The 22,602-nt window shown below is 32.1% G+C and overlaps 1 protein-coding gene across 1 annotated transcript in view; it reads right to left on the bottom strand.

Annotated features, from left to right (window-relative positions):
* Atg1 (serine/threonine-protein kinase unc-51-like protein Atg1) overlaps positions 1 to 22,602 on the bottom strand; it is a 99,207-nt gene that overhangs the window by 43,578 nt on the left and 33,027 nt on the right. The window contains exon 2 of the mRNA XM_088265229.1: positions 16,202 to 16,378. Coding sequence (XP_088121355.1) covers positions 16,202 to 16,378 — 177 coding nt within the window. The remainder of the gene's footprint in view (positions 1 to 16,201; positions 16,379 to 22,602) is intronic.

The following is a 22,602-nucleotide window of genomic DNA, read 5'->3' as shown; positions in this document are numbered from 1 at the left end:
AACATAGATGAAGAAGAATTTGGAAGTCTGGGCATTTACAAAGCTTACGAACTCTTTTTCGCTGTTATGAACTCATATGTACAGTGTCACTAGATTTTTTTAATTTTACAAAGATAATTTTTTTTTAAAATTATATGTATTACGGCTCTTTAGACATATAGCTTGTGTTGAGCGGAAATACTAACATGTTAATACAATATATATTTTTTTAAATTACTAGATTTTATACATTACATACAATAGATACAATAAAAATTTACAGTAGGAAGGTTTTACAATAAAAAATAATTACGCCTGAATTTTAATTAATTCTCTTTCCACCTTGTCCCTACCAATGAGAAGCAACCATCGACGGACACTGTTCTTAAAAACATGATCACTTTTAGAATTCTTAATGGTTACGGGCAGCATGTTAAATATCTTTAGCGCAAGGAATAAAAAGATTTTTTGTGCAAAACAAATCTATAAAGATATATCTCGTAGTTTCTAAAAATTGAGTAGTGTGGTTGTAAATCATGGGTAGAATAGGTGAATTTTGCACGTGTGTAAAGTGATCAATTAACCAGCCTATGACAGGTCATAAGCCCTGATAATACCCAGACTTCCATACTCTTCGTCATATATGTTGATATGTCAAAAAAATGTATTATTGTATACATTCAATACCTATTCGGTGAAGTGTAGATATCGATAGATTTCCTTATCGTAACAAGTGATATGATAAAGGGAAAACCCATGCAGAAAAAAAAACAATTGATCAATGAACGGTCAACGTACAAAGTGACTTCTAATGGTGGGGACTGACCGAGGTCATTTCGCCGTAACGTAACACGTTACGATGCGAGCATTCGTACAGTCAGTACAGCGAGCCGAGCTCGTTGCGAATACTTCCATCCGATGTTCGGATGCTCGCCGCGAATGTTACGTTACGACGAAACGCTCCGGTCAGTCCCCCACCATAAGATCGCAGGGTTTGATATCATAAGCATATCGCTCACTCCTTTCAAGAACGTCATAAATCAAAAAAACTTGATTTTTCAAGAGAACGTTTTCAAAGTTTAAAAATATAATAAAATGTATTAAAACTAAATATCAAGCCACTTATTGAACTTTTTACTGTGCAACAGATCTTTTTAGGTAAAACCTGAAGGTTTTTTTCTCCATTTGAAAAATATTAAGTATATTTAAAAAAATAATTAAACAATACCTTTTCTTCAAAATGCAAAAACAAAGTTTCTGCCTTGTAGAGGGTAAATATTAAGTTGAAAATATGCCGCTTTTGCTGGGATATAGTACATTTTCTTGGCATTCCGAAAACATGCACAACTGAAAATTGACGATTTTTGATTTATGACGTTCTTGAAAGGAGTGAGCGATATAGCAACACGTGCAGTCTCTCCGATCGGTACAGCAATAGATTCCACGTGTATAGCAGATGATGTCCGTCACCACGGACCAGGGAAGTTCGTTACACACGCTCGTGTGGTGAATAATAATAACACTGGGTGTTATTGCGAATGTCCGAAACGACCGGAATAATGGGCGCGGTACTAGGTCACCAGATGCAGTCGGAATTTAATTTTGGCAAGAGTCCCCCATCCAATGCGAGGATAAATAATACACGAGTATATAAATAAAAAGCATGTTAGCGAAAAACTCAAAAATGTTAGAAAAAAATATAAATATCAGGCATAATCTTGTACCAAAAAAAATGTTACATTTGTATTCAATATGATTTATTTATTTTAATATGATTTAATTAATATAGATCGAATAATTTATGTTATTTTTAATTTAAAAAATGAGAAATATTTATGCTTTTATTGTTTACAAAAATAATTCAATTTCATAATATTTCTGTGAGCCCGTGCGGCTTATTATTAGAAATAGGTATCAAATTGTGGTAGAGTGGATTCGAACCCAGAATCTCTGACTCAAGAGTCTACGACACTAACCACGGGACCACAACCCGACACGTATATGTTTTCCTTAATTTCAGTTTACTATTGTTATTGTTTTTTCTCTTCTCTCGTTATTTTTTTTTATTACAATTACAGTGTATTTTGTTAGTAAGAGCCAAATTGATTTGCAAGTGAGTGGAGGTTTATTCTAAAATTTATATAATTCCGAAAAAAAAAGTTATATGGTTGTCAATCATGAATAGAATGGTGAATGTTACACGTGTATAAGGTGATCACTTAATCAGCCTGTAAATACCCAGAATTCAAGTTCTTCTTCATCTATGTTGAGATGTATCAACAGAATCATCCAACATTTTCAATTCATTCATTTGAATAATTAATAAAATTATCGGATATCATTCGAAAGAATAAGCGAATAACATATTATTTATTGATTCGGCATTAACTTTGTGGAATGACATGATTATTTTAATTAAATTAAACACTTGAATAATCCACTGAATTGAGTTTTATTTTTATTTACGACTAGTTTTGAAAACGACAATTGTTTTCATCTTCTGGTACAAATTAAAACTAACGAACAAAAATATATTTAGGTGTATATAAAGGTTTATAAATATAGGTAGGGGGGTTAAGGAACAACATTTTTTTGTAAAAGGAAACATTGATAATAATGGTGACGTATTTTGAAACAGTATATTATTAATTATTGTTTCATCTGAATTAAAATTTTTATGTATTTTTAAATTTTCTGATAAAAAATAATTGATAAAAACTAAAAAAAAACTGATGACTGCGATAAAAAATATACTGGCCAAACTGCGAGAAGTCTAAGAATTAGAATTAGAGAACATCGTCGTGGTCTAACAAGTAACTATTTTTCGGAATTTGCAAATCATATCATGGAAACTAACCACTCATTTGACTCTCATACACTTAAATTATTACACTCTGTTACAAATAAAGGTAGTGTCATGAATAATTTAGCAAATTTAGAAATACATAAAAATTTAAATTCAGATAAAACAATAATTAATAATATACTGTTTCAAAATACGTCACGTTTTTATAAATTATTTTTTATCAGAAAATTTAGATATACATAAAAATTTAAATTCAGATAAAACAATAATTAATAATATACTGTTTCAAAATACGTCACCATTATTATCAACGTTTCCTTTTACAAAAAATGTTGTTCCTTAACCCCCCTACCTATATTTATTAACCTATATATACACCTAAATATATTTTTATTCGTTAGTTTTAATTTGTACCAGAAGATGAAAACAATTGTCGTTTTCGAAACTAGTCGTAAATAAAAATAAAACTCAATTCAGTGGATTATTCAAGTGTTTAATTTAATTAAAATAAGCGAATAACACGCTCGTTCTCATTCGATTTATCCCATGCTACTCTACTTGCAATACGTAGGTACAATATTCCGAACGCTGCTAAGCCGAGTGATATAGTAAACACGCAATAAACAAGTCGGCAAAAAAAACAAATGAAAAAAATACCAAGACGAGGAAGTGTTGTTCGTACTACAAAGAGCTGATAGCTGATGAAACTTGGCGAACTAGTTTATAAGACATGAGGTGCGGCGGCGGCGGTAAGTGAGATGATGCAATACACAAAATATACAATACAGTAAAACCTCGATATAACGGACCTCTGTTTAACGAGTTTCGGATATGACGGACAAAAATCTGGTCAAGTGTAAAAAAAAATAAAAACGTACTGTTAAGGGTCAGAGTTCGTTATGCCGCAACTTATTTTTTTCTAAACCCAGTAACATTTAACGTAATTGATGTTTTTCTCAAAACACCGTTTTTGCATTGATAAAATTTCGAATAAAAAAGTTTTTATTCGAAATAATGATATGGTTTTAAAAAGAAAAGAGCCATTGAAAGGTAAGGAGTTTAAAAAATATATAAAAATATTTTTTCTACAAACATTTTAAAAAACATAAAATATACATTATTAACAAAAATCGGGCTTGTAAAGACATGTAACCTCTCCGGCTGTCGATGGCAGCTGAATAAATTCTGTGTTTGCGAGTAAAGCCTTAAGGTGGAGAATGACCGGAGCATTTCGTCGTAATGTAACACGTTACGATGCGAGCATTCAGGCAGTCAGGACAGCGAGCCGAGGGCTCCATCCATAGTTTCGGATGCTCGGTGATGCTCGCCGCGAGCGATGTTACGACGTTATGTTACGACGAAATGCTCCGGTCAGTCTCCACCTTTAATATTATACATGCTTAAATTTAAGTGTCGCCGCATGTAAACATTTTTTGGGGCCATGATAATCACAAATTATGTCTCAAAACTTGAAAAGTGCAAATAAAAGTTGATTCATTTTTCAAAGCAGGATAACTGAAAGCAAGCGCGTCGATATCAAACAGCAACGTCACCTCACGAGTGTCTAAAGGCAATACATAGAATATTGTGTTTTGTATTGTTTATTTATTACTAAAAACAGTGTTCATATTTTAAACAACGAAAAACAATTTCTTGATTTATTTTTAACCTATTTTTATATAACGGACTTTCGGTTTTCGCGGACTCCCCTTCACCCGATTAGTCGTTATATCGAGGTTGTACTATATACACCACATCTGAGAGGAATGGAGAAGTCAAACAGATGGAAAATTGTTGCAGCCTTGGATTGTGTCCTCACTAAGAAAATTGTGCTCATAAATCCGCAAGATGATTTATTTAATTGAGTCAGATGTTATAAAATATACGTGTGAATGCAATACCCATGTACCTAAACAGCAGAAGCAAAAAATGGTAATTTTTCAGATAAAAATAAGAATTGTGGATAGTATGATAAAAAAAGCCGTTTTCGTAAAACGTAACCTCAAGGACACTAAATCGACATCATTACGTGGCCTACTTACGAATGTTTTATAATTAATTCGGTAAGTAACTATTATTTGGAATATCGCAAAATTTTATTTATCACCGATTTACCTATTGGTTTATAGTTTTCCGCTTCAAACTGGACGTTTCGAAATACAAATCAGACGTTATATTGTATTTTATAAAAACTTGTAAATATATTCATATTAGTGCTACATATAGCGTCAGTATGCATTCCTGCCCATATATAATATTCTTAAGACTAGCAAGTGCGTTAGTCGTCAAATTGACAAGACTGTGCGGCGCGCTGTCACAGTCTATGCGCGCGATGTATACTCAAGTTTTCAGACGAGATTTTCAATACTATTTTGAATCACGAGTACTCTGTGAATATATTTTTTAAAAATCTAACTTTAAAAAACATATATAAATAACATCTAATTTGTTTTATAACACGTCCAATTTGGTCTGTAAAACGTCCAAATATAAATATAATTCTTTAAAAATACTGGTATTCCACTCATTTAAATTACCACACGGTCGAAATACTTCGCAAACAAAAAAATATGTAAATTACTAACACATTTTATTAAATACGTAGTTTGATTATTAAAATAATTCATCATAGACGACATGAGAACATAAACCGCGTCTTGTCTGTAGAGTTTTTCGCAAATTTCTCAACATACAGATTTGTTTCGCTAGTAGTTGATAAAGGATAATCATAACAGCCTCGGCGGCAAGCAGAAATACGTTTTAAAACTAAGCTAAGGCGCAAAACGTACCCAGTCATACTATTTATATAAGGTGATTAATGTTTTTATGGCGAAAAATTATTCAAACAAACAGTAAACAACTCCGGCTAGATAAATTTGTAATTCATTCATTCGAACCATTATCCGCACCCCATGGTGCATAGGGCACTGCATCATATAAACGCAGTGTTATCTTGATCGTTAATATACGAAGGAAAGGTGATCAGCCTTCCACTTCAGGTACCAGTCCAGGGTAATATTGAATAAATATTATTATTGTTAAAGCTGAAGACGCGTGTCTATTTTATGGGGGTAAGATACGCGTAGCCGGTCGCTTACATCAAACTCAGTAAGCGACCGGCTACGCGTATCTTCGCGCACATTTTTTTAGAATACCACATGTTTCGGAAATTATTTAATTTTATTAGAATATTATTTTTAAACTCCTAAAATCAGTTTTTTAAAACTCGTTACCTTTCAATGACTCTTTTCTTTTCAAAATAATATATTTATTTCGAAGAAAACTTATTTATTCAACACGAAAACGGTGTTTTAATAAATAAAATGAAAGTATTACGTTAAATGTTACCTGGGTTTAAAGATAATCAAGTTGTAGGCTATCGAATATCCCGCCTTAAAAAAAAAACAAATTAAACTAAGCATTAGGAATAAATAAAAAATAAAGTAATATAAATAGTGCGTCGATTTTTGGGATAATATATTTTACATTCTTTTTACAACAAATAAATGTAGAAGAACACAGAAGTCTGGGTATTTACACGGCCTATGATCTGTTATAGGCAGGTTAATTGATCATTTAAACTAGCCTATGACAGTCGTAACCCCAGTAAATGCCCAGACTTCATATTCTTCTTCATCTATGTTGAGATGTCAAAATTAACGTCAAAGATGATTGGAGATAATCCAGATTTGCAAACAAGTATTTGGATACACTCAAAATGTTGTACATATAATAGTTATACACATTTCGTAGTCATACAGGAGTAAATGACCAAGCGCATTTTTAAGAAACACGAGGTCATTGAGTATTTGATTAGCTTAATATAGCCCTGAAAAAAATCCCAAAGGATTTTAAACTTGAAAGTATAACATATTGCCCACTCCTTTCAACAACGTCATATAATATATCAAAAAACTTGATTTTTCAGGAGATCGTTTTTAAAGTTTAAGAATATAATAAAATGTACTAAATAAAATATCAAGCCACTTATTGAACTTTTTACTGCGCATCAGACCTTTTTAGGTAAAACCTGAAGGTTTTTTCTCTATTCAAAAAATATTTAGTATATTAAAAAAAATAATTAAACCATACCATTTCTTCGAAATGCAAAAACAACACTTTTTGCCCTGTAGCGGGTAAATATTAAGTTAAGCATATGCCGCTTTTGCCGGAATATAGTACATTTTCTGGGCATTCCGGAAATTTTTGATATATGACGTTGTTGAAAGGACTGAGCGATATTGACTTGTTAAAAATGACTAACTGCATTGATGTCTATTTTCTTGCCAAGCAGAGGTGGCTTAAATGGCACTCTTGAACATTTTACGTTTTATTAGTTGGTCACTGTCTCTTGTACGACTACGATATATTCATTAACGTTGCGAAAGTTCTTTTACTGTAAATTTATAGTGAGACGAGTAGAACTTATTAATATATTTTCGTGATATATCAATATCTAATATCTTTATCAATTTGACCCAGATAAGTGATGACTTAATTACGATTTGTCTACAGAAATGGTCACGAGTCAAGGAAAATAACCTAGATGCTTACTTTACCAATAAATTTTATCTTTCGTGATTATAAATATTTTTTATATTTTTAATACGTTATGCATGTTATTACATAACGGAAAACAGATAAACTGTTTCAAATTAAAACAAAACGATATCACTAATCTTTGTAAATAAAAAAATTGTATAAGTATATAAAAAATATTTAAAAAAATTAACTAGTGCACAAGGAATGAAAAATATAATTCATCATTTATAACTAGCTGTCCCAGGCCACGTTTGCTATGGCTCAGCTTGGATAAATAGAAAATAAAGAAAATAGAAAGGACACATCGCTCACTCCTTTCAAGAACGTCATAAATCAAAAATAGACAATTTTCAGTTGTGCATGTTTTCAGAATGCCCAGAAAATGTACTATATTCCAGCAAAAGAGGCATATTTTTAACATAAAATTTACCCGCTACAGGGCAGAAAGTGTTGTTTTTGCATTTTGAAGAAAATGTATTTTTTAATTTTTTTTTTTAAATAAACTAAATATTTTTCAAATGGAGAAAAAACCTTCAGGTTTTACGTAAAAAGATCTGTTGCACAGTAAAAAGTTCAATGAAAGGCTTGATATTTATTTTTAATACATTGTATTATATTTTTAAACTTTAAAAACGTTCTACTGAAAAATCAAGTTTTTTGATTTATGACGTTCTTGAAAGGAGTGAGCGACATATCTTATGTTTGATCTAACAATGCTTGTGAAGCATTGACAAGATTAAAAATCTTTAAAAACAATACAATCGAAAACCTTGAAAAAGTGATCGCTGCTGTACAAGAACCAAGCTGACCGCCAAAAGGGGTGTTTAGTATTGAGATTGTTGCTATTATTTTCAACAGATGGCGTTGCCATTGCGGTCTAAAAATGTGTTTATAAAAAGGCACATTTTTGCTTGTCATAATAAATAATAAAGATGCGCGCGCATTCGAATTCAACGTGTTGAAATTTCAAAGCAATCGGAGAAAAACTCTAAAAGGTTTTTATTTATAGAGATGAAAACCAAACGTACATACAATTTTTAATTAATATGTATATATTTATGTATGTATATTTATCATAAAAATGTATGAAATTTAAAACTACTCTTCAATTTACAATGTTTTTCAGTCAATCGGTAATTCATGAGCACTCTAGAAATCGTTAAATGGAATATTTTGATAATTTATTCTTCCAAACACTGGATTATTCACCGTATGGACGCCCACTACCCGGAATTTTACCGTCCGGCAGTCCGGTTTTGAAAAATGAAAGCGACAGTTTGGCGTGATCGAATTTACGCGCAACGTATTCACGCGCCGATCAAGAACTCTGATCCGAAGAAAGATGGACAAAAGGACAAGCCAATCATCGTTTTGCTAACTGGCGAGCCGGACGGTAAAATTCCGTGTAGTGGAAAACGCCTTAAGTATTTCAAAAATTCATATAAAGACGATCTTATGAAATTCGGGACATTTTACGAATCAATGCAGTTTCTGATTTCTCTTGGAAAGCGGCAATCTTAATTTTTAATATTCACAAATTAACGCGACGTCTTTAATTTATTCTGTGCGTCTTTCAAACCTGAGCAACTAAAACGGTGATCGTCTGAATTGACCCACATTCGAATGCAGATACAGAATCAGTACTAAATAAACGAGTGTGTGCATGGTACCTAAAGATTGTTCCTATACAGCAGTGGTTCTGAACCTTTTTGAAGTCAGGGAGCCCTTTTGATCATACGAAAAATTCGCGGTGCACCAAAACTTTAGATCCAAAAACACACGAAGAAAAGTTTTACTAAAAACAAAAGTGATTATTTTTTAATACAAGATAAAAATTACATTTATTTAAAAAAAATACATAATAACGTAAACACTCCAATGACACCTTTTGCAGCAAAAATTAATGTGACACCTGAGCTTGTCGGTTTTTTTTTTAATTTCAGCGATATTGTGTCTAGCATTTGATAAAGCTACTCTAATTTCTTTATCCAAATTGCTAAGCAAAGGTTCACAAATCAAGTGTCGAAAATCCTTTCAATGGACCTACCATTGCGGGGCACCGTAACTATATTAAATAAAAAATATAAAAAAGCTCGCGGAGCACCGGTTTAGAACCACTGCTATACAGTAAGAGAGTCTGTCTAACGGGATGCACCGTGAGCTTGCAACGTCTGCTGGTCGGGTTGGAAGGTCGATCCGCGAACCCGAGTCGTGGGTTCAGATGCGCAACAGATAGCGAACGGGGATGCCAGTGATTGATCTTCGAACCGAGAATAGATACATTGTTTAAAAACATCACCGTTTAGGCGAAGGCTGACCTTTTAAACCCCTGCAAACGCCAAGTTGACCTTTAACAGACCATAAAACAATACGAGAGTCGCAATATTCGAAGGGTCCCCTGAGGCTCTTACTAAACATTGGTACGCAATTTGATAATTCACGTAACAATTTCCTACAGCAGTAAAGAAAACGCGCTAAGAGTGTCAGAAATGAAGACTCTAAGAAGCATATATGTCAAAATTCTACGAGACAGAATAAGGAACATCAGGATAAGGGAAATATGCGAGATCTAAGAGTTTTTTAGGTGGGGAAGGCAACGAAGGAGACAATGGTGTGCGCATGTGAGGAGAATGAAACCATCCAGACTGCACTGCATTGCACTGCATGGCCGACTCCCAGGCAGACCACCAAAGAGATGTATTGACAGCTCGGAATCGACATCGCAGGAGGCTAATCCCTTTTAAAAACAGGCCACAAGGTGTACATCAAGCAGGAGAAGAGAGAAGAGAAGAAATTAGACTACAGCAAAATTGATTCTCCCATTGAAGATTGCGGTAATAATAAGTTCACGTGTTTTTCTTTGAAAGTGTGTGAAAATTTATGTTATCATCTGTAAGGACGGATATTGAAGAATCAATACATTTATTGGATTTATTTCAAATACCTCCATAGACGTAAATATAGAGAAAATCTTAGGTATACATTTGTGAAATATTCAGCTGAAATTCAAGCAGCATAATATAATGCGACTAAAATTTAAAGAACAAAAAAATCAAAGAAGAAAAAAGATATTAACTTCAAATAATTTTGCCTTTTAAAATATTTTTTGTGGAAGTTTCATTGATTTATTAACAGCTTTATAATTCAAGATTTGTACCGTTACGATATCGTTTATATTTTGTTTGTTTATTGCAATTGGTATTATTGTTTGAATATTACATTGTTACTAAGGAATTAAAACAATCACGTCCGGTCCGTAAGAATAAACTTACTCGATATTCTATACATACTCGTACATATATGCGATATTCTACAGTTTAAAAATATATCTTTTATCAATAATCCATCAATAGTAATGTGGAAGAGGAGAAGATTGTTTTCAAAGACAGATTGCGTCGGCGTTCAATTCTCTCTGCGTGATCCTTTAGAGAAGCGGCGCGTTGGCTAGTTAGTTAAATAGTTTAATAATAATAATAATAACACTAATCACTTTGGATGATTTATATAGCGCCATTTTCGTAAAATACTACCTCAAGGGCGCTTATACAGATATGGATTATAATTTGAAAATGATGATAAAAAAAAATATATAAAAGAAAAACATCGTCAATCGACCGAGTCTGAAGGGTTATTTTTAATTACCTTACGTTCAAGTGACTCTGAAATCTAGCTACGGCTTATGCATGCATATCATGACCCTACTCAGGCTTCAACCTTTTAAGTTTCATAGCCTATGCTTACTCGTGAATGGATTTACTCTTTATGTTTAAAGTTACTATAATTTCATGTAATTCATGAGTGAAAATTCCAGGCAAAAACACTCGCGGAAAGTGGAGTCACTGTATTATTGCCCCTTCCACTCGGTCTTCTTGGGCTGGAGCATGGCCAAGATGTGTGTTTTTGTTTTTAATGTATAGAAATAGTGTAACATCAAAATTGATTAAGGGCATAAAGCAAACTACAGCCAACTGAATAACGTGACTATCTAAAAATTTATGCAAATTTAATACAATAAAAAGATTGAAACAATAGATATAGTATGGCATTAAAGATACATTGAGGTTATTGCAAAAACACGAGTAAACGCGGAAATCGTGCCTTGGTCTGCAGTAAAGAGATAGCGATGAAGCTTTAATGCAGTAGTCGTCAACTTTTTTGCGAAAAGGGCTGGATTGATTTTTTTAAAACTTAGTGGGTCGGACGAAAAATCAATAATATTAGAGCACAATTGTAATTATATTATAATTTCACTAAAAAATATATAATGTACAACGATTAAATTAAAAAAGGATTGAACTAATATAAAGGATTTTTTTATGTAGAGGAGGAGAAAGGTAAAGACAACAATAATACATATATTTTAAATACTAAAATCAAACACAGATTTTTAGGGTCTACTTAGTTGTATATTTATTTTATTTAAACATAAAAGTTGGAAGTTATATAATGCCCTAACAAGGCAAAAATATTCAGATTTTTGTTTATGTTTAAAAAATAAAATACACAACTTAGTAGACCTTACAAATCAATGTTTGATTTTAATATTTAAAATATTAATTATGGAGTTCTACAAATTAAACGTCTAATTAAATAACAATAATACATTTGTGCAAAGTGTCTTTACATTTCAATCTGTGGTATTACCAACATTAAACTAAGTAATTCACTCTTGTGACGAGATTTTTGGCCAACTTACGAAACTGCCATTTTAGAGAAAGCTTATTTCACAAATCAAAAGCTGGGGCAATCCGGTGTCCCGGTTGAACATTTCAGAAATCTGGAAAGCCTATTTTTATGTAGAGTATGTTCAATAGGATATTTGAAAATATTATATAAATTGAAATATATATTTAAATATTAAATATATTCTCCGAATACACTGAAAACACTTTCTACGACCTAATTAAATTTCGATTGATGGATTGAAATATAGCTGCCGTTAATTATTTATACGCAGAAACCAGGAATTTTTGGAGGGACGTATGGAAATCTTTTTCGGCCCGTATATTGGAGACCACTGCTTTGATGCATCAATAAAAATACATATGCGACAAACCACATACAAATTATCACTACATATCTGAACAATAAATTATTTATAAAAATAATTAGAAAAAAACAACGAGGCAGACTGACTATAATCTCGCGCTTCTTTATTTTGTAAAGTTTATTATGGGTTTCGTATCGTTATGACTTTAAAAATTCGATCAATGACCTTTAAATTAAGGTCCTAGATTCTCTATAATCTTATAAATTGGATGTATTACTAGTCATACCCTTGTGAGAATTAAATTAAATGCTGAAATACAAAATGAAACTGCATAAACGGTTTAAGTAGCAGAAGGTCAGAGCAGTTAGAGGACTTCTAGTACGCGTGTGCATGTAGTTTTATAATATATGTGCTATTATAAATGAGTACATATACTTGTCAGTGCACGAGCTACACACAACTTAAATTATAATAAATTATTTCAATAGATATCTCTAGTGAAGTTCTAGTGATTCAAGAATAATGTTTCAAAAATTGGTTCATATATATAGAACTTCCAAGAATTTGAGTAGAGTGGTTGTCAATAATGGGTAGAATTGGTGAATGTTACACGTGTATAAAGTGATCATTTAAACCAGCCTATGACGGTCGTCAGCCCCGTAAATGCCCAGACTTCCATATTCTTCTTCATCTTTGATGAGATATCAAAAAATAATATGATTTTAATTAACATTCAAGTTATCGTTCAAATATTGCAATCGTATTTGGATTTACAACGGGTCCATTGGAAGTATGAGGCATCTTTCATGTTTTTAATACATATTACATCCAAGTATGTACGTATTTAAGGCGGGATAATCGATAGACCGCAATTTAATTTTGTTTAAACCAATGTATTATTTAAGGAAATTTTATATTTTGTCTAACGCCATTTTTGTATTGAATAAATAAGTTTTTCTTCGAAATAAATATATGGTTTACAAAAGAAAAGAGCATAAAAATTGGAGTTTAAAAAAATATCAAAAATTATTTTTTAATAAACATACATAAGTATACTCTAAAAAATAAACGAATTCCAATAAAAATTCTATAAAAAAAATGTGCGCGGACACACGTGTAACTCCTCGCGCAGCTGATATGATATAATTGAAATAAAATATAAACACTGAACTTTTTATCATTTACACGATGGATACCTTCTAGGTTACCGTGCAAAATATAAAAAAAAAAAAAAAAAAAAATATGCAGAAAAGGTGGATCATGCTACATTGTTATTCATTGTATGTGAAACATAGATAAACAAATGAAATAACAAAAAAATCTAATCCTAGTGGAAATATTTCTTTGACGAGCAAAATAATGTAAATATTTGCAAAAATACATCGACCCTATTTTTTATATTTTTGAAATAATTATCATTTTTGTGGTATAATAAAATATCATTTTCTTGTTGAAAAAAGATAAATATTTGTATTTTTATTATTTACAACAAATATTTCAATTTCATGCTATTTCTGTGAGCCTAAGCGGCTCACTATTAGAAATAGGTATCAAATTGTGGTAGAGTGGGTTCGAACCCAGAAGCTCAAGAGTCCTGACACTAACCACGTGACCACAACCCGACACGTCATCAACACTCATAATTTATTCGATATAATAAATACCACTTACAAATATACGTTTTGAATTCCCTCGTCTGAACTAGCCTATAATTGTTGATTTCAAAATCGGTCGTCATGAAGTAAAGTTTTAGGTGGTTTTATACGAAGTTAAATGAAATATTCCTCCCGTCTGACAAAGATCCATTATCTATCTAAATTTATCAACAATTAAAATCAGCTAGAAGAGATTTTGTATGAGTGAAAATTCTCGTATATAATACTTGATGCAATTTAAGTGTTTCTCTTTCATCAAAATGTTTAACGAGACTCGAGACGTTGATATTTCCGTTTGTAAATTTCCATTCTAAATATAACACAATGTTTGGTTTACAGTGAATCATTATGTTACAAGCCGCGCATGAAATTGCATGACACCAAATTAAAACAGTATTTTAAAACATCAAATCACGTTTTGGTGAGAAATGATACATAAAAAAATAGTAATTAAGTATTGAATTACTTTTTTTATTTAAAAAAATACAGAGCGGAAAATCGTTTAAGAGGAATGATTAAATACAGATTAACACAAAGAAGACTGCCATGTGATATATTTAATTTATTTTTAGACTTTTTTAGTTTCTAGTGTTTTTTTTAAAGTACAGTAGAACCCCGGAAATCCGAAATCCCGTGAAATCCAAGTTTTCGAAGAAAAAAATTTGTAGGAAAACATTTTAAAAACACGCAAAGACAAAGAAACACATTTATTATTATTGTACATAAACTTATTACATATAACCTAATTTTGTTAAAAACTTATTAAAAAGTTGATAATGTATACAGTACCTGTATTCGGCTGTCCAAGCTGTCCAAACTTAAAACACAGTAAGGGACATTTTTTTTTGTAGTACTTTTTTTTTGCATTTTTGGCTAAGTAGAATCTACTTAGTCCAAAATTGCAAAAAAACGTATTTTAAAAAAATATCCCTTACTGTGTTTTGAGTTTGGACAGCCGTATTGTTATTCAAGTACTGTAATATTAGATTGAAATGTAAAAAAATAATTAACTGAAACGTAAAAGGTGCGTACAACGTAACTACTGTAGCGTAAAGTACTATGTATGTACTGTATTTACAAATTTCTCGGCTAATCCGAATTTCCTTTCTATGCATCATCGGGTGCCGATGAGGGTTTGAAGAAGAAGAATGAATATAATAGAAATATGTATATGTGTAAAAATAGTGTATGTCAGGCCTCGGCTTTTAATGCATGTTTGTGCTGCAACCCCTAGTGCATGTTGGTCCTCGGGTCGACCAAAATCGCATGTGATAAACATTTTGTGTACTTTTAAGTGAAATTATTAAAGAGAACCCTTGTTTTTCACCACTTGAGTTTATTTTATGACTAGTTTCGGAAGCTAAGCTTCCATCTTTAGGCCAAAATGTAAACATAGAAACATAGGATGTTAGACGTCAAAATAAAATATGGAACAAAGGCAAAATAAAGTAATAGGTAAATGATCAAGAGTTAATTTTATGAAAATCGTAAAATGTTTATATTCTGATTTTTTTCCTCTTTTAAACAATAAAAAATGTATTAAAAAAGAACTCCACCGACAAGACACACAAGGTGGCTTGGTGGGTCTCTGCAAAAAAAAGCTCTAAATATGTATAAATTGTGATTTAAATAAATGTAAGTATATAAATAAAAAAAATAAAAAGAACAGTTAACATTTAGACCTGAAGATGGAAGCTTAGCTTCCTGAACTAGTCGTCATAAAATAAACTCAAGTGGTAACAAAACGAGTGTTTTTTATGTCTTACCACAAAGTAAATGCCGAAACAATAAATAAAATAGTTTTAAGTGTGTAAATAATGCTATGGTAGTGACAGGTATTGTTTGCATGCTGTGGTAGTGGTTGTCCTGACGAAGAGACGGGTACGTCTCGAAACCGGTAGACATAAAAATCTTGGTGAGTGGTTATGTGCTAATATTACTAACATTTTTGTAAAAAAAATATATAGAAGTAAAAATTACTAACCATATAGTAAATGCTTTAAATTTCAAATATAATTACACTATCTGCGGGCAGATTCGGGCCCATAATAGAAATAAACATCTCCGATAAGAAGTGATAACATTTAACCATACTGTATACATCGATATGAGATCCCTTCCCGCCGAACACTACCAGTCGAGTGAAACGGTAAAATTACTCTTCCCGCACATAGTGTGTTTATTGAGAATATAGAAATATGTAGGAGCATAACTAGAAGTGGCACTCACCTCCATGACCAGGTAGACGTAGGAAGTGCTCTCCTTGCAGTCCAGAAGCGCCACCACATTGTCGTGGTGCAGCTCGGTGAGCTCCTTGAGGATCTTGATCTCCTTACCGAGGAGGTTTTGCGACTTGGCCAGAGACTTTTTGGACACGCTCTTGATGGCCACAATCACAGATGGATTCTGCAACAAGAATAATACGTTAATGAGATTACAAATACAATGCTTCAAATAACGTTTAAAACGACTCACAGCAACACCAAACCGATTTTCAACAAAGAAACTCATCATTAAAATACACGAGGACATAATAAAATACACGTGGAGCCGATAAAAACAACTAAGTTTGGAGTAAGGTCATTACAATATATTATTGCCTATACTCAAATTTACCAGCTGCCTGACACATATAGAATAGAACAGACAGGGATCCAAAATGAATGAACTGAAAAAATACCTTAAACCCTTATGCGCATCCAATGGTGAATATTTTGTCCGCCTCCGTAGTGTAATGGTCAGCGCGCTTAATATTCTTAACTACCGTGCATTGGTGCAGTCCTTGGGTTCGATTCCCAGGGGGGTCATAATAATTATGAGTGATTTTCGTCTTTACTCTCATATTTATTTAATATCACCCTGGACTGGTACAATAAGCACAGGGCTGATCACCTTGCCTTCGTACAATTAACGATCAAGATTAAACTGCGTCGCTACGATGCAGTGCCTTATGAAAAAATACTAGTGAAATTATTTACGATATTTGATAAAAAAAATAAAAAAAACTTATCGTTTTTAATATGACAATTTACGAGTAGAGATTCCCATATTTTTGGTAGAAAGCGACGAAGCTTTAAATCTATTTATTATCTACAATAGATCCGACCCCGAGCCTACATACAAAAAAAGAAAATGTTCACATACAAAAAAAAATCCACTGTCTTATATTTTCAACAGGCGATGTCAATTCAAATGATTCGTTTATTCGAGGCTTCCCATTAATTACTTACCCTCTTTTGGAGAATATTATTCTTGTCCCTTTAACCCTATTGTGAAAACATTGAAATCCAGTGCGTTATTTCGACACCAAGTATCGCAACAGAGTCAATAAGCCGACAATATACGTCTTATTATTGTACAAAAACATTCTCCGCGCGAGTAGGTATTGGTAGTTGAATGAGAACACATTCACAGTGATAGCTTGATTTTCTGTTACGCATTGCGACGCAAAAAATAGAACATAACGCGTGGATTCTAATAATAAAGAGTCAACAGATACAAAACCAGGCCTTGAGGGCTGAAGCAATAAACTTATATTCTAGATCAAGGGTGGCCAACCCTCGGCCCGCGGTCATCTATGACGAATATTTTTTTAAAATATCGGGTCCTTCATAATGTATTCTAAATCATATTTCATTTAAGTTTTATACTGACATTTCTTGGTGGAACTGAATTTTATATAACAAAATAACAACTATGTAATTTTTTCCACATTAATTTTATTTGACCAGCAACCGGGTTTCATCGTAACCGACATCATCAGACTGGTGATCAGACCAGTGACGACGAAACCCAGTTGTTGGTCAAATAAAATTCATGTGGAAAAAATACATACTTAGTTGTTATTTTATTATATACCATATTTCAGTTATTATAACCAATTAAGTTTTTGTCTATGTAATTACATGAAATGCATATATTCTCGTGAAAATAAACTCTAATCTCGCACCGAGTGGCCATTGATAAATTGGTTTTATTTAAAATAAAATTAAGTGATATTGTTTAATGTATGGGCACTAATTCATCATTTTGATATATTATTTCGAGAAATAAAAAGACTAATACGAGAAACGAGAAATAAAAGTCATAAATTAAACCCTGAAGACGGCAACAGGTTGTTGCCGAAACTAGTTGGTTGATAAAAATGTGAGTGGATCAAAACACAGAGTCTTTTTATTTCTCGAAATAATATATCAATATGATCCACAAAGTTAATGCTTTCAATATACAAAACATCATTTTGATTGTTAAAAATTTTCAAATTGTTTATAAGTATACAGATACATTTTTGTTGGTTCAATGTGTGTTTTCTTTTCACATCTGGTCGTAGTAATGTTTCTTTTTCACAATTACCCTGATTGTACTTTCTGATTACCTCTGCATTCAAATTATTTAAAATACTTACAAAAAAATCAGTAAGTATGAAATTCGAACGATGCGGCCCGAGGTGCAATTTGGGTAGGCCAGGCCTGCTCTATATGCTTCGCAGAGGTTAAAACCAGTTTGTGTTGTGTAAATACAGGGACCAAAAGAGAGGTAAAAGGTATTATAACACCGCAAGAGATATCCTCTGTCCATTTCTATTGTTTACCGAGATAACAGTGACAATGGCGGACGCCAGCTATAGTCCTGCGTCTGGGAACAGGTAAAGAAAAAATACAGCGAAACCCATATTTAAAAATTTTTAAGGGACTGAAAAATAACTTAAATGGAGGTCGGAAACATTTTAAATGCGGGGTATTGAAAAAAATTTGATTTTATTTATTTTTTGTGAAAATTGTGTAGATGAGTTTTTTTTTGCGTACAAAAGGAAAATGTAAATAGGAGTATTGATTTTAAAAAAAAGTAATAAGGCGCGAACGGGCATTTTGGCCAAAACAAACGAAAAAGCGAAACGCTTCCCTTCCTCCGAATTCAATCGGCAGTTGAAAGGAAAGGGTGGGAGAAAAGAAAATTTAGAATTTAAAAAAATATATTCGTGTGAGTACTTCAATTTCTTTTATAAAATAAGACATAACGTCCAATATGAAGTGAAAAACCTGCATACAACAATCTGATATATTATTTAAAAATTGGCACAAGTCAAAATACCGTAACAGTGTACACCTAGAGGCCGAAGGTTCTCCACCCCTGGTCTAAATGATACTAATATATAATAAGATGTATACTGATATAAAATAAAGTTATTTTGTAAGATGCGTAAATACGATTTTGAAATAGTCATAATAATTAGGCAAGAAATAATTTAAAGATAAGAATAGTGTGTCTGGTGCCTATGCCTAGTGGCGAGTACAGATAATTAATTAGGGTAAGCAGTAGAGGTAGGTAGTAAGGTAAGCTAGGTACTACTTAGTAAGGTCGGGTAGGTGCTGGTTGCGTTTTTATATATATCACGGGGGTGAGATAGGATAGGCACTGCTTTTCTGCCTAAATGGAATGCACGCCCCTGTCTATGCCCATAGATAATATCAACATTTAGTCACGTAAAGATAATAGCATAAATTGTTTATACAATACAATAAAGGCACTTTGTAATTTCACTAATAAGCTTTGAATATTACAGCGTAATCGAATTTCTGAAGTTCAAAGTTCAAAGCTGATATTTACTATGATTAGGTGGCAAAGATATTTACCATGTTTTCAGATATTATACAAGAATGTTCATGCTGCTACCCCGCATAGATTGGTAGAGATAATAGAACGCCTCACCAATCTGCCTTTGCAAACAATCTTCGCCTCTTCCACATTCATACATACACGACGATTATTCCGACTCCTGACCTGACATTACATACTTATGAGGAATATTACATATCTGTTGCATTACATATAAGTAATAATCGGAATAATCGACGGGTTTCTATGAGGGGAGGCATAAATATGGAGGAGCCGAAGATTGTTTGCAAAGACAGATTGGAGTGGGGTTCTATTATTTCTACCTACCCCTGCGAGGAAACGGCAATTTAAAATTCGTTAGTTGGTTATCTAACATATAAGTGACTTTTTTTGGATCCGTTACTATTAGATATATATAAATCTTCACGCATCAACGTCAGCTTAATGTTATGTATGGTACATGGTTATTAGGATCAGCACGCAGAGGACGCGTGCCTCCATTTCGGTAACACAACGACGAACCAAGGTCGAGAGTTCGCGTAGCCTAGCCCTACAGATATTATAAATTAGTTTACTCGCCAAGAACGTATTCAACTCGTAATACAGTAAAACCTCGATATAAGGGACTTTAAAATTTTCGGTAATTATGTAATTCAAAATATTAACCGATGTTTCGGAATACTCACCCATCAGTTCAATAATTCTGGGTCGATGCCTCGTTGAGAATACTTTTCATAACGTACAAATAATTACGGACATCTCTAGTTTACGGTTCAAAACCTCGATGTAAAGGACAAATTGAGGGGGAGAGGGGGTGTCCGTTAAAGAAGAAAGTCCGTTGTATAAAAATAGCTTTTAAATAAATCAAAAGACTTTTTACTGAAAACATAAACACTGAAATGAATAATACAAAACACAAACAAAATCCTAGTTATTGTACCATAAATGGGCACTTGTCGTGAAGTGATGTTGATGTTTGATATCGACGCGTTTGCTTTTGGTAATACTGCTTTGAAAAAGGAGTCAAGTTTTTTTTTTATAACTTATTTTGATTATAACTTATAACTAAAGTATTTTTATTATAACTTTATATATGTCAACTCTGTAAAATTACGAAAATGCGCATATAATATATTTGAAGTTCATTATCTGACGAATAGTCAATAAATGTTATTAGATCGTCGAGATGTGATCTCACCACTGATGTAGTCTACTAGGTGTAGTCTACGATCAGGACAGCATTATATCTCAAATTCTAGTGCTAGACGTATGACGTGATTATCAATGCCGCAAAAAAAAATTACATGCGGCGACACATGATTTTACGCATGTATAATATTGACAATACGTTTTAATTTTTTTTACATTTTTGATCAGATTTTTTCCCGTTATATTAAATATTCGTCAAATAAAAGTCCGTTATATCGATGTTTTACTGTACTATAAAAAAGCTTCAGATTTTCCACGGGAGAATACGTTGGATGTAGATATAAATTAAAGCAAAAACAACAAACAAAATGTCCACTTTGCGAAATAGTCACGCCATTTTATTTACACGATACGTTTTTTCGATGAGGAATTGGCAGCGTAAAAAAATACACTATTTTCAAAACGGTTTACATATTTCGTTCATTATAAATCATTGCCAATCGAGACGCAACGGAAAACATTTAAGGCTGAAATCTCGAACGTTTAAATAAGACGATAAACGCGATCGGCTTCGCTAGGGACATAACGTCTTTTCGTGCTCAATTTTTTTAGAATATATATTAGAAGTTGACTTTTTTTTAAAAACATAAATTGACTTTTCTGTTTTCAAAAACATATCGTATATTTATTTCAAAAAGAAAAACCATTTTTGTAAATACAAAAATGATGTTTCAAGAATAATAAAATCAACACCAAATGTTACCCGGGTAACATTTGACGTTAACAAAAGAAAATTAAGTTGTGATTTATCGTTTATTGGGTCTAAAATTGAGATTTTTTTTCGGAAACTGGCCCGGAACATCATGGATGGCGTAGCACAAGATGCTAACAGCTAGACATAATTAAAATATAACAAAGATTTAAAAAAAACACACAAAAAATAATTATATATAATAAAAATAAAATACATATTATAAATTACCAAAAAACATAAACAATAATTAATAGTGTACGTCCCTCTCCAAGCACAAGAGCTTAGTCTCTTTATTGGAGAGAACTGCGTTATTGATTTCAAGATTATAAAAGTGGAAATGTCTAGAAAATGAATTAATTTAACGAAAAAAAAAACCTAAGTAACCATATTAAATCAATTAAAAAATACTAACAATAATGTGTTTTCCGAATGATGCATTTGATTTAAATATAAAATACATTATTATTTGTACTTAAGTAAAAGACAATGTAGTTAAACTAATCAATTCTGCGAAATAGTGGACCCTCGCCAAATTATGCGGAATTTTCTGTCTGCTTTCTTGAATACTGTAACTTAGTTTTGAGGACACTAAACTAAAGGTATTATTGTTGAAATAGATGTATTGTTTATTGAATTTACTGTCTGCTTTCTTAAATACTGTAACTTAGTTTTAAGGACACTAAACTAAAGGTATTATTGTTGAAATAGATGTATTGTTTATTGAATTTACTGTCTGCTTTCTTAAATACTGTAACTTAGTTTTAAGGAAACTAAACTAAAGGTATTATTGTTGAAATAGATGTATTGTTTATTGAATTTACTGTCTGCTTTCTTCAATACTGTAACTTAGTTTTAAGGACACTAAACTAAAGGTATTATTGTTGAAATAGATGTATTGTTTATTGAATTTACTGTCTGCTTTCTTGAATACTGTAACGTAATTTTAAGGACACTAAACTAAAGGTATTATTGTTGAAATAGATGTATTTTTTTAATGGATTTAACATTACACTGAATAATTATATTGATAACAAAATGTTTACGAAAACATCACTATTTATAATCTTATTTTTTACATCTCAACATAGATGAAGAAGGTTATGGAAGTTTG

The sequence above is a fragment of the Brachycentrus maculatus genome, unplaced genomic scaffold (genome assembly GCF_059751285.1).
Source record: "Brachycentrus maculatus isolate JH-2025_06_01 unplaced genomic scaffold, ASM5975128v1 h1tg000244l, whole genome shotgun sequence".
Classification (NCBI taxonomy): domain Eukaryota; kingdom Metazoa; phylum Arthropoda; class Insecta; order Trichoptera; family Brachycentridae; genus Brachycentrus; species Brachycentrus maculatus.
Note: the sequence above shows the minus strand (reverse complement) of the source record. Positions and strands in the feature narration are given on the sequence as shown.